Source organism: Dermacentor variabilis, chromosome 2, assembly GCF_050947875.1.
Source record: "Dermacentor variabilis isolate Ectoservices chromosome 2, ASM5094787v1, whole genome shotgun sequence".
NCBI lineage: Eukaryota > Metazoa > Arthropoda > Arachnida > Ixodida > Ixodidae > Dermacentor > Dermacentor variabilis.
In genome coordinates, this window is record NC_134569.1 from 268,156,690 (window position 1) to 268,173,600 (window position 16,911).

The 16,911-nt window shown below is 42.3% G+C and overlaps 1 protein-coding gene across 1 annotated transcript in view; it reads right to left on the reverse strand.

The window, feature by feature from the left end:
- Positions 1-13,177: 13,177 nt before the first annotated feature.
- Positions 13,178-16,911, reverse strand: part of LOC142571267 (uncharacterized) — a 213,498-nt gene continuing 209,764 nt past the window's right edge. Inside the window, exon 4 of the mRNA XM_075679505.1 lies at positions 13,178-13,338. Within this exon, the coding sequence (XP_075535620.1) occupies positions 13,236-13,338 (103 nt within the window). The 3' untranslated portion in view covers positions 13,178-13,235. The remainder of the gene's footprint in view (positions 13,339-16,911) is intronic.

Here is a 16,911-nt window from a genome sequence, read left to right on the forward strand (position 1 = left end):
GTAATAATATGTTCCACACAGCTGCTGCGAGGACGAAAGTGGAACATATACAGAACAGAAACCGCAGGCGTCATGACCAACTGAGGAATGACACAGAGAAGTATCGGATGTCAGCGAAGTTAAAGATTACCACAGGGGAAGCACTAAAGATGTTGATGTATCATGTCAGCCTAGAGTTCTACTGAATTTTGTGGAGCCAAGTAGCATTTCATTATCGCAATAGGAAGGGACAGGCATGGACCAATATCTTCTGAAACACGCACTTGTGCGGTGCGGCCACTGTAGTGATATTTGAGTTAAACAGCAGCAAGAAAAGTTTTGCTCTGATAAGTGTCGTATGGAGCTCTTGCTACAGCAGTTCTGTTATGCATGTATATCAATGACATCAATCTGGATATCAAGAAAAACAGCGTGAGAGAACGGGCGCTGCAAAAAGAAAACTCCAGAGGCTTGAAATTGAGGAAACATTCTCTTACTGATACTTTATTCTTTTTGTGCTTCCGACAGTTCCCAGGGTGGTCACCTGATTAGCCGATCTTTAGAAAATATTTTGGCATGTTTAAATGTTTCCATAAACGTCGTGGAGCGTATTCTTTGCGCAGGCAATCATTGCTCCCACACTTGCACCCTCCTCTCTATAAATATTACACAGCTACCAGCCATGTAGCAACACTTCATGGGGTATTCTTCAGCGTGCTTCCGTAAAGTTGCGCTAGCACTAATGTTGAAAACACTTCAGTGTTTTCATTATTAGGGCGAAAGTGGAGGCTTCTTTTGGCAAAGCCTCGAATAATCCTGATAAGTGTAGAAAGCATGCTGTAGCAGAAAGGAGTGTTCTAGAGGAGTTGAAATGCTGTTGCCTCCTTAGTGTGACGACGTCGAAATTCTAATGACGGATAACTTCCAGTGAATGATTAACTTCGTAACAAAGCTCTGACATAAATATAAAGATTCAAGCTGGTCGCACAAACCTGAGCCTATGAGCTCCGTTAAAGACAGTCCAAAATGTACGGTCAGCATATTAGAAGAAGGTCTTGAAAACAATCGAAAAGATAATTGTTCTGAGCAAGTTGCCCTGATGCATTGAATGTGGCCGATTTGAGTAACTTTTAAAAGCATTGATCGAGTCACAAAGCTAATAGCTATTAGCTAATAGCTAATAGCAGTAATAGCATTGTGCATCAATCTGTCTTTGCCAAGGCTCTACTGACGATCGACGGCCCATTGGCACAGGCTTCTCCGGCATTTACTGTTCTTCAACAAAATGAACTCAAAAAAATGATAATATTTGTTGTTATTGCTTTCTAAATGTGCCATTATTTATTTTAAGTAACATCTGCAATGTGCTCGTGAGGAGTTTTGTAATGACACCTCGTTCGCAATTTTACAGATCTGAATGAAGGTCTAGTGGTTTTACATGTTGTATTGCAAAATAAAACCAAGATAAAAAAAGGTATAGACATTTTCAATATATTTTGCTAAATATTTATCCGCACATTTTCAAAAGAAAAGCTGTGGGGAAAATCGACAAGTTATAGCATGTTCTTTTAGACTAGCAAGTACACCCGTCGTGTGGAACAAGAAACGCAGTTTCTTTTACTGGTATGCGAAAAGCGTTCATCTGCTGCTCTTGATAAGTTTTTTTTATTATTCACAAGTAACTGTTGCGACTCAAATTGCTTTGGTGGAGTTGTGTTATGCACAGCAAACAAATGCGGCGTCTGTAACAATTTTATGTCTATGGGAAATTGTAGGAACCTGCCGTATATATGTAGGAACGCAGTAGAGAATGTGCTCATTTAGACTGAATAATGAAATTATCAGCTCTGCATTATTGTCTACATTATTGTCTACAGCTCTACATATGTTTCGGCGCAACAAAGTAGCCACGCGCCTTGGAGTGCCGGCTCGCCCATCTTGAATCATCATCATCATCATCATGCTAGTTACGCCCACTGCAGGGCAAAGTGATCTCCTATGCTTCTCCAGCTACCCCGGTGATGTACGAATTGTGGCCATGTGTTCCGTGCAAACTTCTTAATACCATCCACCCACCTACCTTTCTGTCGCTCGCTGCTACGCCTCCTTTCCCTTGGAATCCAGTCCGTAACCCTTAATGACCATTGGTTATCTTCCCTCCTCATTATATGTCCTGCCCATGTCCATTGGCTTTTTTTTTTGTTTCTTGACAATGACATACAGCTGCCAGGTCTCCGAAAGTGCACCGTTCATCGAGTCACACACTCAGACTGCGTGGCGATTCTCAGGAGCGACGACTCATCACGTGACTCCTCCGAAGGCTACAAAAGCATTGCCAGATACGTGGATCTTCTGTGGGCACTGCGGCAACAGCGAGGACAGCATGCCTAGAAATTCTTTCTGCTTCGCGATACAGGTTAGTAGTTACCTACCCGGGTATTGTTCCAGAAGCGATAATCGTTATTTGTCGTTGCTGCCCTGCACTGCCCACTGGGTGTAAAATATTTCCTAACATGTATTTATTCACTGCCGGTTGATTTGCTTGTTTGCGGAGATGTTGAGGCGAACCCTGGTCCTGGTGATAGCGAAACGTTGGCTAAAATCTTAGAGGGCCAAGCCAAAACACACTCCTGCATTGAAAAAATGCAGACAACTCAAGATGCGATCGAAAAGAAGATATCTGCTCTAACGGAGCGCATAGACAAAGTTGATAACCAACTAGGAAACCTCACGGCGCTAACCCCCAAAGGTCAAGAAGTAGAAGCAACCGTGACAGCATTAAATAAAGAGATTGTATCCCTGATGAGCAAGATAGATGGGCTAGAAAATAGAAGCCGCCGAAACAACCTGGTTGTATATGGCATAGAAGAGCCACGTGGTGAAACTGCAGATGGCCCATTAAAAAATAGTAAAAGATGAAATTTTCAAAGACACACTACAGGTTACAGTCACGGGAAGCGAAAGATGTCATCGAATGCGGCAGAAAGCCCAAAATAAATGCCATCCTGTTATTCTAAAGTTTCTGGACTACCGAGAGAAGGTAGCTGTATTAAAGAACTGTAACAAACTCAAAGGAAGTATGGTGTCGATTTTGGAAGACTCTTCCTTCAGGATAAGAGAAATAGGGAAAATTGTGGGACACATCAGCTGATGAAAGGAACAGCGGATCCAAAGTGAAACTCTCTTTTGACAAATTACTCGCAGATGACGTCATGTTCGGGTGGAACTAAACTAGTGGTTCACGCTATAAGTTAAGCAAAAAGGCTAATTGACGGCAAAATAATTACGCACTGTCACTGAAAGTACGTAATCTAAACTGCAGGAGTGCCGTTAACAAAGTTACTGAGCTAGAGGCATTGTTGTTGACCCATAGCATTGATTTAGCCATCCTCACTGAAACGTGGTTAAATGAGTCCATTTATGACAGTGAATTTGTTCCTGGTGGATACAGAGTAAGGGTGGTGGGGTGGCTATTCTTTTTAACAAATTCTTAGGCACAAAAAAAATGCCTGATGTGCCTGGTTTCAAGGCTGTCTTTTGCAAAGTGTATTGTGGTAACACCAGGTGTGTTATAGGCGCTATTTACAGGCCTCCTGGTTCTAATGTTGGCATCATCGAAAACTTAAGAAAGTATCTAGGCACACAAGTCAGGCTTCGGGACAAGATAATCCTATCAGGTGATTTCAAACCGCCCGAGGTAGATTGGTCAACATTCACAGCCCGAAACCGAAATGATAATCACTGTGAAATGCTGATAGATATGGCCTTTGCGTTCGACTTACTGCAAGTAGTTCAAAATTACACCAGGATTCTGGGTAACTCAAAGTCCATACTCGACTTGCTTTTCATAGGTGGTTCAATTACAGGCTAACCTTCCTATGAGATAATACCTGGTATCTCAGACCATTCCGCAGTATTGCTAGAATCTACTGGTGCAGCAATCAAACGTAATAACACAACATCTAGTTTCCCTACCTTTTCACAAGCATATGATGTCTCTATCATGGACATGCTTTCCTTTAATTTAGATGTTTTCTCATCCTAATCTGGAGATATAAACCGTCTCCGGCATCAATTCAAAACAATTGTAAAATAATCCATCGAAAAATATGTTCCCCGTATTTTAAAGCAGTCGAAGCGCAAGAACGCCTGGATATTTCGGGAATCATTGCGGTTACAAAGGCAACTCAAGAGGCTAAAGCAAAAACAAAAATCAACAAGCTCTTCCTATACCACGCAGAAAAAGGCGGATATTAGATTACAGCTAAAAACACAAGTACGAACCGAAAACAACGGCATTTCGGCGACTCCGTACGAAATTTTATACGCACGTCCCCCGTGCAATTCTGGCGGCACATACGCCCGACTTCTAGCGATTGTGATGTCTTTGATATAGAAGGTGTACAAGTAGATGACGCAAAAAAAAAATCCCTAATCGCTTCAATGAGCAATTTAATAGTATTTTCACTGCTGATAATTATGTATTACCACACTTCGACGCGAATTTCCCACCCATACCAAATGTTCTAATTAGTGAAGCTGGAATTTTGAATATGCTCTTAAACCTCGATGTAAAGAAGTCGCCAGGGCCAGATGACATACCAAACGCATTTTTTAAGAAATACGCAGATTGGGTCTCAAAATACTTGTGTGTTCTTTTCTCTAGATCACAGTCTGAGCGGCAAGCTCCGGACGACTGGGGCATCGCCAGAGTAAAATCTGTCGATAACAATGGGAGGAAAGACTGTATAATGCACTATAGTCCGATTTCTTTAACCTTTACTGCATGTCAACTTTTAGAACATATTATACAAAACAACATAACGCAGTTTATTGACAAACATAATATTTTAACAAAGTACCAACATGGATATTTACGAGGTTATTCTACGTGTACCGAGCTAGCAGAAACTATACATGACTTTGCACTTTCAATTAATAACCGGAAACAAAGCGATGTAATTTTTATGGACTTTAAAAAATCTTTTGATAAAGTCTCTCATAAGAAGTTATTGCACAAATTAGGGAAAATAATAAATAACCAGCAACTTTTAAACTGGATTGCCGCACACATTAACAATCGAAAACAGTTTGTTGTCTTTAATGGAGAAAGTACGGAAGTTGTTGGGGTGGACTCAGACGTTCCCCAGAGGTCTGTGCTCTGACCCCTTCCTTTTCTTTTGTTTATTATTGATATTGTCTGCAACATCCCTGTCAAAATACGATTGTACGCCAATGACTCCGTGATTTACATGGAAGTGAACATTGGAGCTGACCAAATTCTTTTAAATGATACACTCAACAAAATTGTTCAGATGTGTGACATGTGGCAAATGTCTATTAACTATGAAAAAAAGTGTTCATGAGAGTTACTAACAAAAAAAGACCATTAATCTTTGTCTATTCCATCAACAGCGGTGTTCTTCACGAAGTACCTCATTACAAATACCTGGGCCTCTGGATAACAAGTAACTTAGACTGGACTAAACACATTGATTATGTCGTAAGAAATGCAAACTGTAAGTTGTTCTTTCTACGAAGAGCTTTAAAATGTACTTCTTTTGATGTCCGCGCGACCGCATATAAAGCGCTTATTCTCGCATCATTAGATTATGGAGCCAGATTCTGGGACCTTTTCACTCCCACCAATATTAACAAGATAGAAAGCGTACAGAAAAAGGGTGTGCGATTCATATATAACAGCTTTGGACATTCTTCTGTTTCTGCCCTTTTAACCAGAGCCCACTTGCCACAAATAACCCAAAGAAACCGGTCATCTAGGCTAAAATTTATGTATCAAATTGTTAAGGGGCACTATAAGTTAAACACTTCAGGCGTAATAACCTTTTCATCCGGGTATGCCACTGGACAAAGACACCAATTAACAATTGCTCCTTATGGCACACGTAACAACTCCTTTAAAAACTCTTTTTTCCGCGTACAATAACTGCATGGAACAAGCTTACTAACACCCAAGTTCAACAGCCTTCACTTACCGTGTTTACATCGCGTCTAACTTAGTACTTACCGTCTGCCTTCTATTTTAGTTTATATCAATTTATTTACTCTTATGTATCTATGTATTTGTTGGTTGCCTTTTTTGCGATCTTTTCAACATTTCTACGCTCATTACAATATCCCCAAAGTGGGATTGCAGTATCAATAAATAAAAAATAATACTAAGATGTCATTAACTCGGGTTTGTTCCCTCACCCAATCTACTCTTTTCTTATCCTTTAACGGTACACCCATCATTCTTCTTTCCATAGCTCGTTGCGTCGTCATCAATTTAAGTAGAGCCCTTTTCGTAAGCATCCAGGTTTCTGCCCCGTGCGTGAGTACTGGTAAGACACAGCTGTTATACACTTTTCTCTTGAGGGATAATGCCAGCTTGCTGTTCATGATCTGAGAATGCCTGCCAAACGCACCCCAGCCCAATCTTATTCTTCTGGTTATTTCAGTCTCATGATCCGGATCCGTGGTCACTACCTGCCCTAAGTAGATGTATTTCCTTACCGCTTCCAGTGCCTCGCTACCTATCGTAAACTGCTGTTCTCTTCCGAGACTGTTCAACATAACTTTAGTTTTCTGCACATTAATTTTTAGACCCACCCTTTGGCTTTGCCTCTCCAGGTCAGTGAGCATGCATTGCAGTTAGTCCCCTGAGTTGCCAAGCAAGGCAATATCATCAGCGAATCGCAAGTTGCAAAGGTATTCTCCATCAAATTTTATCCCCAATTCTTCCCACTCCTGGTCTCTGAATACCTCCTGTAAACATGCTGTGAATAGCATTGGAGAGATCCTATCTCGCTGCCAGATGCCTTTCTTTATTGGGACTTTGTTGCTTTCTTTCTGGAGGACTACGGTGGCTGTCGAGCCGCTACAGATATATTCCAGTATTTTTACATATGGCTCATCTACACTCTGATTCCGTAATGCCTCCATGACTGCTGAGGTTTCGACCGAATCAAACGCTTTCTCGTAATCAATGAAAGCTATATATAAGGGTTGGTTATATTCTGGACATTTCTCTATCACTTGATTGATAGTGTAAATATGGTGTATTGCTGAGTAGCCTTTACGGAATCCTGCCTGGTCCTTTGGTTGACGGAAGTGTAAGGTGTTCCTGATTCTACTTGCAATTACCTTAGTAAATACTTTGTAGGCAACGGACAGCAAGCTGATCGGTCTGTAATTTTTCAAGACTTTGGCTTCCCCTTTCTTATGGATTAGGATTATGCTAGCGTTCTTCCAAGATTCCGGTACGTTTCGAGGTCATGAGGCATTGTGTATATAGGGCGGCCAATATTTCTAGGACAGTGTTCCCGCCATCCTTCAACAAATCTGCTGTTACCTGATCCTCCCCAGCTGCCTTCCCCCTTTGCGTTGCTCCTAAGGCTTTCTTTGCTTCTTCTGGCGTTACCCGTGGGATTTCGAATTCCTCTAGGCTATTCTCTCTTCCCCTATCATCGTGGGTGCCACTGGTACTGTGTAAATCTCTATACATCTCCTCAGCCACTTGAACTATCTCGTCCATATTAGTAATGATATTGCCGGCTTTGCCTCCTTACACATACATCTGATTCTTGCCTATTCCTAGTTTCTTCTTCACTGCTTTTAGGCTTCCTCCGTTCCTGAGAGCATGTTCAATTCTATCCATATTATACTTCCATATGTCCGCTGTCCTACGCTTGTTGATTAACTTGGAATGTTCGGCCAGTTCTGTTCTAGCTGTAGGGTTAGAGGCTTTCATACATTGGCGATTCTTAATCAGATCTTTCGTCTGCTGCGATAGCTTACTGGCATCCTGTCTAATGGAGATACCACCGAGTTCTATTCCACACTCTTTAAAGATGTCCATAAGATTCTCGCTCATTGCTTCACCGCTAAGGTGCTCTTCCTCTGTTAAAGCCGAATACCTGTTCTGTAGCTCTATCCGGAATTGCTCTATTTTCCCTCTTACCGCTCACTCATTGATCGGCTTCTTATGTACCAGTTTCTTCCGTTCCCTCCTCAAGTCTAGGCTAATTCGAGTTCTTACCATCCTATGGTCCCTGCAGCACACCTTGCCTCTTGAATAGAAGGCAAGTTTTCACATAAATGCGTTGCACACATGTTGTGAGAGCGACAAGGAAATTAGCAGCCGAAAGATGTTGAAAACAAGATATTTAAAATGAAACCATCTGAAAAGATAAATGGAAACGGTGTGGCTTTGCGTTGGCGCATGCAGAGGAAGTTGTGCGCTCGTCGAGCGCATAAGATACGACAAGCGGGATGGCGTTTAACCCTCGCGCATCAAGAAAACCGCTGCCATGAAAGCATGCTCGATCTTTTTTCTTTGTTTTTCTCCGGGTTTCGCGTACCGAGTACCAGGGCAGAGATCGGCGCTCGTGATGCAATTGCCCTTTGCCCTGGGGTATACATACCAACTGACATAGCCATGACTGTATCTTAAAAGCGATCTTCGTTAGGGGCAGAGTCTAGGAACGCCGGTGACTCGTAGCTTTGGCCGTGCTGTGTGTCCTGGGCGCTCACTTTGCTTTGACCCGATAGACAGCACGAATGTCACTTCGCTCTCTGCTGCTGCCGCGTTTCCTTACGCCAACGTTTAGGCAGTGAGTGTCCACTGTGTTCGATTGTGATGCATGCTCATGTTTTTTCACGGCGTGCTTATTAATTCCGCTGAAAAGCGAATGTTTACTAGTTAGTCGGCCGATAAAACTACTATCCTTACTTCGTATGACTGTTCTCTAATTTGCTATCGTGAACGATGCTTAACCTTTCGGGCGAAACTGCGCCTTTTTATACACAAAATAATTATGACAGGCCGCATTTATTTGATAAGCCTAAGCAAAATGCGCTAGTTCAATAATCAGGCTGTGCTAAATTTCTATGGTTCACAATTCGACAAACTATCTGTGCGTAACTTTATCCGACGGTGTAATTTCTTTCTGATGTCCATGCGTCCTTGAATACAAATTGTAACTGTATACTCACCTCGTATCACTGTAAGCACTGCCACAAAAATTCAGGGAATGTTTATTAAAACACTTCAGTGGTTCTTGCCAAAATGTCAGTTAGCCGATCTTTAGCGTAATGTTAGCAGAGCTTATTTAAGTACTTATAAGCGTCCAGGCCTACAGACTTCCTCGATGAAAATAGTTCTGAACTCTCGAAAAATTCCTTGCTTAATCTCATGCTAAACCGTAAGCTGTAGCGTGAGGCGCATGTAACTGAGGCGCGGATGACGTTTGAAGCACCAGGTGACCGAAAATGAGCGTGACATTCCTTAATGTAAGCGCGAGGGCAAGACTGCCTGCCATGGTTCTGTCTTGTGCGAGCGTGAGCGAGCTGCGTACGCGTGAGAAGCGCAAATCACAAGCTTAAGGTGCCGCGGAGCGCTGGCGCTGGAACTCTTAATGACGGTTATAAAAATCCAAATAAGAGATCCGTAATATATCACGTGGTCTGCGCGAAGCGTGGACGAGGGAGAACAACGCTTTGCGTCTTGTCACATCCTTACGGGGAATGCGAAACTGCGCTCGGCCATTTTTGCATGGTGTGGATTTACCAGCGGACTGGCAGGAGCGACGTTGGTTCATTGCAGCGCAGAGCTTCCGGTCGAATTGTCAGATTTGGTGTGTAACGCCATGTACACTTCTACATACATTCATGACGTGTGTACAAGGCCGGTGGTATATGCATACATTGTGGACTGTGCTGAGTTTACGAGAGTTTACGAGAGATAATCTACCACCCCTGACGCCTCCAGAGCAGCATTTCCATAAGGATAATGCATATGTTGCGGTCCCTCACCTGCTATTCATGGACGATTGAAATATACAGGTAAGAGCATTATTCATGGTTCTCTTTTATTAAATAGCGGATACCTGCCAATTTGTCATGCTTTCCTTGATGTGGTTGTATGCAGTGTGATGTAAAATTTGCTGTAATGGTACATTTATTGGAGAGCTAGAACTTTTTACGCGAGCAGTAACGTTGGTCGAAACAGCGAGCAGTCAGCCTCGTGCTTTGTTAGGAAGCTTTTACATTGGGTTGTCGAATTCCTCTGAATTCTTCGGTTTATTGTGTTAAAGTACCAAACTTTCACGATTCCTGTTGTTTTATTTTCTCTTTTGTTGTTCTCTCTGTTCCGGCTGCCATTTCTCCTCGGGCAAGGGTGGCGAGCTGAGAGTTGCCACCGGGCTACTTCTCATAATTTAGAAATGAGTTAGTGGCCCATCAATGTGGCATGATGTGTGTGTCGTGTAGTTACCGCGTATGCCGCTCGTAGTATACCGGTGCCTATAAAATGAAAATTCATAATGTTGTGAGCTAATTGTTGACTGACAGTAACCAGCATCTCAAAAGCTCTGCAGGTGAGGCTGCAACCACACGTGCTACTTAATTTGCAAACAAAATTGTACTCTGAATTAGGATATCTATCTAGTGTAGCTCCGTAAATTTTTCATTTTGGGCTACAAAAGGGAGTAACTGTGACTGTCCAATGAACATGAATATACAGTGCCAGTTGCAGTCCTTTATTTCCAGCTGTAAACCCAACTATGCCGGTAGTGAGAGTTCACGTGTGACAAGTTCACGTAGAATGTCATCCTTGTCAAAGATTTCCATCTTCACTGGGTTGGTAATTAAGCGTAACTACATTTTTCTAGCTCATTTTTCCTTGTGTATTAAAAGGTTTTATGAAAAGCGTTGCAAGTTGTGTTCGAATTTTTAAACTATTTTTGTGAAGAGCATTATTGAATAAAATCAGTTACAGCTATGTGTCTCGCCTAACTGCATTTTGCACTTTGTTTTTTTTTTGTTGTGTTTTCAGGCCACATTTGAAAACTAATAAAGGTTTGGATGTAGGATTGATGAAAATGAACAAACATTCAAATGTTTCTTCTGATCTTATCGAAAATATTCAGATTTTCTGAGCGTTCACACGTCGTTTAAGAAGCATGCTTGCGACCCAGGCTCAATATGCATGCTCTCATTGCTGCAGTGATTTGAGCAGCATTCGTCCTATCGCCTACTTTTAAAAACTTCCAAACCGCAACATTTTAAGAGGAGTTAGCAGGAGAAATGTCAGAATAGGTACAATCACTGTTAAAGCAATGTGTTAAAGCAACCACATTTATTCAAAAAGAAACATGTTTTCACCTCTAAAGTGGTATACTTTTCATAATAAGACATTTTGTTTTGTATTTTTTCCAGATCGCGCTAAGTGACCTTATAATACCATGTATTGTCTAGATGGATACAAGGCTCCTGATCTGCGGTTGTGAGAAGGAAGGAAAGCATCACGATCAGTGATAATACATCTCTACAAAAGGCAATAGTGATGTGCCTATGCCTTTATGGTGTGTAATATGTAACATGTCCGGCTGCATATGGGCAACTTTTGTGCAACCGACATAAAGCCAACAACAAACAAAGAAATGTCATGGACTCAAACAAGATTGAAGGATTTGTTCACTCAGTTGCGCATTTCAATCAAACTCATATAAAGACTTACGCTTACTCAGTGATCTGAAACCGATTTAACTCTGTAAGTTTTCTTTTTGAGCATCAACGTTTCATTGTATCAAATTATCTGGGAATGAATATTATTAATAAAAGGTGTACCCCAGTGAGAAACACGTGTGTAATACTTTTTTCGCTGCCTAGAATATTCGTGCCTAGAAAGACGCCAGTGAAAACGAATTTGATGAGATATTTTGGGCCAACAATCAGAGAATGAGTGCAATAGCATAATGATTGTAATGCGGGAAATTCTGTCCTGACGCCTTTATCCTACAAAAATCTTGCTATCTTCAAACGCATGGCAATGCAGAGTGCGCTTGATTCGTCCTTTTGTGCAAGGAGATACCGTTGGACCTTGTTTGCGTTTTGCATTCCTTGGCGTCGTCAAAATGTTCCAGGGCTTTGCCAAGCCCCTTCTTAGCGGATTACTTTAACCATCATCGGTGGCAGCGTCTTGCGCAATCTCTCTGCAGCATGCTCAGCTTCTACTTCGCCGGCATTCTGCCAGTGTCATGACGTCTTGGTTCGTCACAGTCTGCGCTGCTGAAGCAGAAGCTAAGGACGAGGACTGCGAAGAGCTTGGTGAGCAAAGCTCGCTTCAGAGAAACGACCCAAGCGCCCAGGCCAACCGGGGTCAGTGCTTCTTCGTTGCTTTCTACGCATGCAGAGAATGGGCGAGGGCACGGTAGGGCATGCTGCTCACTCTACCCTCCTTGCCACCTCGGGAACCCTCTCTAAGCGTGGAGATTGGTCACGCCATTATAAGCGTAAAAACAGGGCTCCTTATCATGTCTGCTAAGCGTGAAGAGGATTTGCTGATCACTCCTAGAAGGCGTTATCGGAAAGCGGGGGGAAATATCACTCTTAGATTAGGCGTGTAAAAAAACTGCAAACACACGTTTGGATAAGCGCAGATTTCGCAGTGTGTTCTATAATCGACTGGTGAATCATCCGGCCAAGACATCTTTTAGATTGACCTGCTTCCGTATTTTATGGTTCTGTAACTCTAAAAGGCCCCTGATTACTTTCCCTAAGCATTACATGGCCTGTCTAGCTCAATTTCTTCCTTTGATTGTCTTCTCGAAAATCGGCTATGCCCGTTCGCTCTTCAATCACTTCCACTCTCATCCTCGCTCACTTTGTTACGCCTTACATTTTTCGTTGTATCGCGCCTTCCACGTCCTTAATTTGTTCCCAAGCTTCTCAACCTCCAAATTTCACACCGATGTGTTAGTACAAGTATAATACGATTATTGTACACATCTTTTCCAAGGATAGCGGTAAGGTACCCGTCATTATTTGATAATGCCTGCCTTATGCACGCAAACTCATTTTTATTCTGGCAATTTACTTCTCATGGTCATGATCCTTTACTACGATTATTCAATAATGAGTGCATTTATTATGGCTTCTAACGACCTTCTATTTATTTCTCAAATTACTATTACGTGTTTCTTCTTTTTTTTCCTACTACCGCCACATTCATGGCATATCCGCCGTGGTGCGCTGAGTCGTAACAGCAGGGGCCAACCAATCTTAGCCTCCGAATATCTGGGGCAATCTGGGCATGCACTGTCGGCGTGCAAGCTGACTACAATGCAACGCTACCGCATCTGAGATGGGACGTTGCGCGTATCACCAGATAGGTATAGAAAGAAAACGACTTTTTTGCATTTATTTTGCTCTGCTTCAAGTGGTTCCGTTGCAGGCTGGCTTTCAGTGCCAGTTCACTGGAAGTCCATGCAGCCGCGGTACATGTTGTGGCAGTCGTGGCCGCGGATGCCCATCATGGCCGAGTCCAAGTGTGCCATGCTCTTATCCAAACTATGTCTGCAAAACAAAAGAACCGCGTGGCCGCAGTTGCACGTTACTGTCACATATTACGACTGTCTCAATTGCCCAAAACCGCCGTTACCGGTGCTGAGTTCTACAAACGCCGCGACGGACAGTTCCTCGCAGGAATTCCGAATGGAAATATATTTGTGAGCCAATTTATTAAAGAGATAGCGTTAAAGGGCCCGTTCCGCATTGAGCACGCCATCCGCGGAATCGAACCTGAGTTGACCGTTAGAGAAACGTGTCTACGAATCACAGAGCGACGCGCTGCATTCCTAGCAACCGCATAATGGGGGACCCGGGGGCAGGGTGGGAATAACAACCAGCAAGCTCGCCTTAGTGCATAGCGTTCGCAGGGAGCGTTTCCCGGTAATTGTGGGCCCTTTTGATGCTATGGCATCCTACTCTTAGAGGCGAGGCATAAGAGGAAGCTTTAGCTCGGGCCCAACTCCGACGCGGCCTATTCAAATACATGTAAAACGCCAAAATGGTTTTCTGAGATAACCCCTAGACCAATTTTAATGAAGTTTGTTGCATTTGAGAGAGAAAGTTAAATTCTAGTGACTGTTGGAAGCGAAATTTCGATCTACGTCATGAATAGTGTTAAGAGAATTTTCAAAAATTTCAATATTAGAAATAGAAGAAATAGAAATAGAAGAAATAGAAGCACGAAGTTTACAAATTCATAGCTCTAGATAAAGAAGAGACATCGCGGTTCTATAAACGGCACCCATTAGCTAGATCATTGAGAGCGGACAAATTTTATATGCAATTCTACATCCTATGTGAATGTGTTGCGTTGTGTACAAGGCTTCTTCAAAAGCTGTATTTCCGTATTACTAAATTTGTTGAGGTGCATTTGTAACAGATCGATTTTGTCCACTTTAGATGCATTATTAGGTGCAGTTCACATGTTTGTGATATTGTTATTCTTTAATGACTTACAGAGTTGTAAACGTGATAGTTTCGTTTTTCGAAAATTTTCTATTTTTCCCAATTTTTAATAAAAATTTGGCGACCTAAATCGAAAATTGGAAACCAGCAGTCACTAGATTGTAAGTTTTTCTTTGAAATGCAACAAACCGCATCTGATTTGGTGCAGGTGTTGCCGAGAAAAACGAATTCTGTTTTTACATGTATATATATATATATATATATATATATATATATATATATATATATAAGCAACCGAGCTAAAGCTTCCTCTAAACAGTCTCCGAAATTTTTCGCTCTTGCGTTTAAACTCACGTGACACGTGCGAACTATTAGTGCTGCCAGGCAGGCACTGAGAGCTTGTGCTGACCAGCGAGGCTATCAGGAGCTGTTTAAATCTTCGTCTCATTCTTGGCACTTTGTCATTGGTAGGTGTATTCTTGTATCGCCTCCAGTTAATCAAAAAATTACAGCAGGGCGCGTCTCACGAAGACTGTCGGCGGTGACGCGATTAGTACTCCAGCAATTTAGTGACACACGTACTTTTGGAGTCTTGTTTACCTAAATACTTTACTTATGCAGCTAAGAGGAAGCTTTAGCTCGGCTGTTCTTATTAAATACACGTAAAACGAGAATTCCTTTTTCTCGGCAACCACGGCACCAAATTTGGCTAAGTTTGTTCCATTTAAAAGAAAAACATAAAATCAAGTGACTGTTGGTTTCGAATTTGTTTATTTAGGTGCTTAATTTTTTATAAAGAATGGAAATATTTGAAAATATTCATAAAGAGAACTATCAAGTTTACAACTCTGTAACTCATCAACAAAAACGATAATACAATTCTGTGAATTGAATCTTATAGCACATCTAAAGCGGACGAAATTGATATATTACACATGAATATAAAAAAATTTAGTTATATTGAAATACAGCTTTTGCAGAACCCTTGCCACCAACGTCAGAAATCCGCGCAAGGTGTAAAATGACGTATCGATTTTTTGCGCTTTGAATGATCTAATGGATGCCGTTTACAGAACCGGGATATCTGTTCTTGATGAAGAGCTATGAATTTGTGAACTTCTTGCTTCTATTTTCGAACGGTCGAATATTTGAAAATCTTTTCAACAAAATTCAAGCCCTCAATCGAAATTGCGCTTCCATAAATCACTAGAATTTCACTTTTTCTCTCAAATGCAACAAATTTCATTAAAATCGGCCCAGGGGTTATCTCAGATGAACGTTTTTTGCGTTTTACATATATTTGAATCAGCTGCGTCGGAGTTGAGCCCGAGCTAAGGCTTCGTCTTAAGTAAACGATTGAATGACAACAACATTATTACGATGACATGACGAAGTAGTAATGACATGAATACATTGATGAACGCAGTTTGACGATGACGGCATGTATACAATGGGATGAGATTGCTAATGTTATGGCGATAGTAGGACAGCGCGACAACGATGGCATGAAGACAAAAGTATGAGAATGGCTCTGAAATGAAGATTCCATGATGACGACGGCATGTCTAGGTTAGAATGGCCGTGATGGAACGAGCACGACGCCATCATGGCGACTGTATGGCAAGAAATGCACGACGAAAATGCACTGACGACTATATCACGGTATGATGACAGAGAGATAACGAGTGTACGACGAGAATGGCGTAAAAACGACTGTTGCAGAACCTGTATTGCGACCATGGCGTAACAACGACGGCACGATGAGAGTCGGATGACAAAGTTGTAATGACGATGATGACACGACCGCGATGGCATGACGACGATGGGATGACAACAGATGCTTCATAGCGAGTGTCTGACAACGACGCACTGACGACCATGGAATGACAACGGCGGCCTAAACAGGATTAAAAAACAACGTAGTTATGGTAGAATGACGAAGAGAGATTGACATCGATAGAACGATGAAGACGGTATATCGAGGGACGTTGCTGAAGTGGTGATGATGGTAACAGGACAACGCGACGACGACGGTGTGGCAGTGGTTAGGCGATGACTGCGTCACAGCAATGGTGCGACAACGATGGCATGACGGGAGTCCGATGTCAAGGTTAGACAGTGGTCATGGAGCAACCGCAACGGCATCATACGGCGGTATGGGAACGAATACATCACGAACCATTATGTGAGGAGGATGCAATGATGACGATGTCATGACAACTGTAGGATACAGCGAATGTATGATGACAATGGCGTGACTCTACGAAGCCTGTTATGATGACAAGTAACGACGACGACACGAGGAGAATAAAATGAGGAAGCCATAGCGACGACGAAGAGACCACCAGGGCATCACGACGGTGGTGGGACGGCGAATACGTGACGGCCGTGAGATGGCATGACAACCACGGAATGACGACGGCCGGACGATTGAGGTGGAATGACTTCACTTCACTTTTATTTCCTTAAAGACCCGTCAATTGGGGTATTACATAAGGGGTGGGGTTTACAAACGTTCATTTTAATTAGTGGTCACATGAGTTCAGTGAAAAATATTAGTGTTAAGCTTATCAGCAAACGTCGTTGAACAGGTGATTTCGGATATGTGACGGGGCAGGCGGTTCCAGTCGGTTGATGATCGGCAAAAGAAGGTTGCAGAGAAGGTGGTAGTAC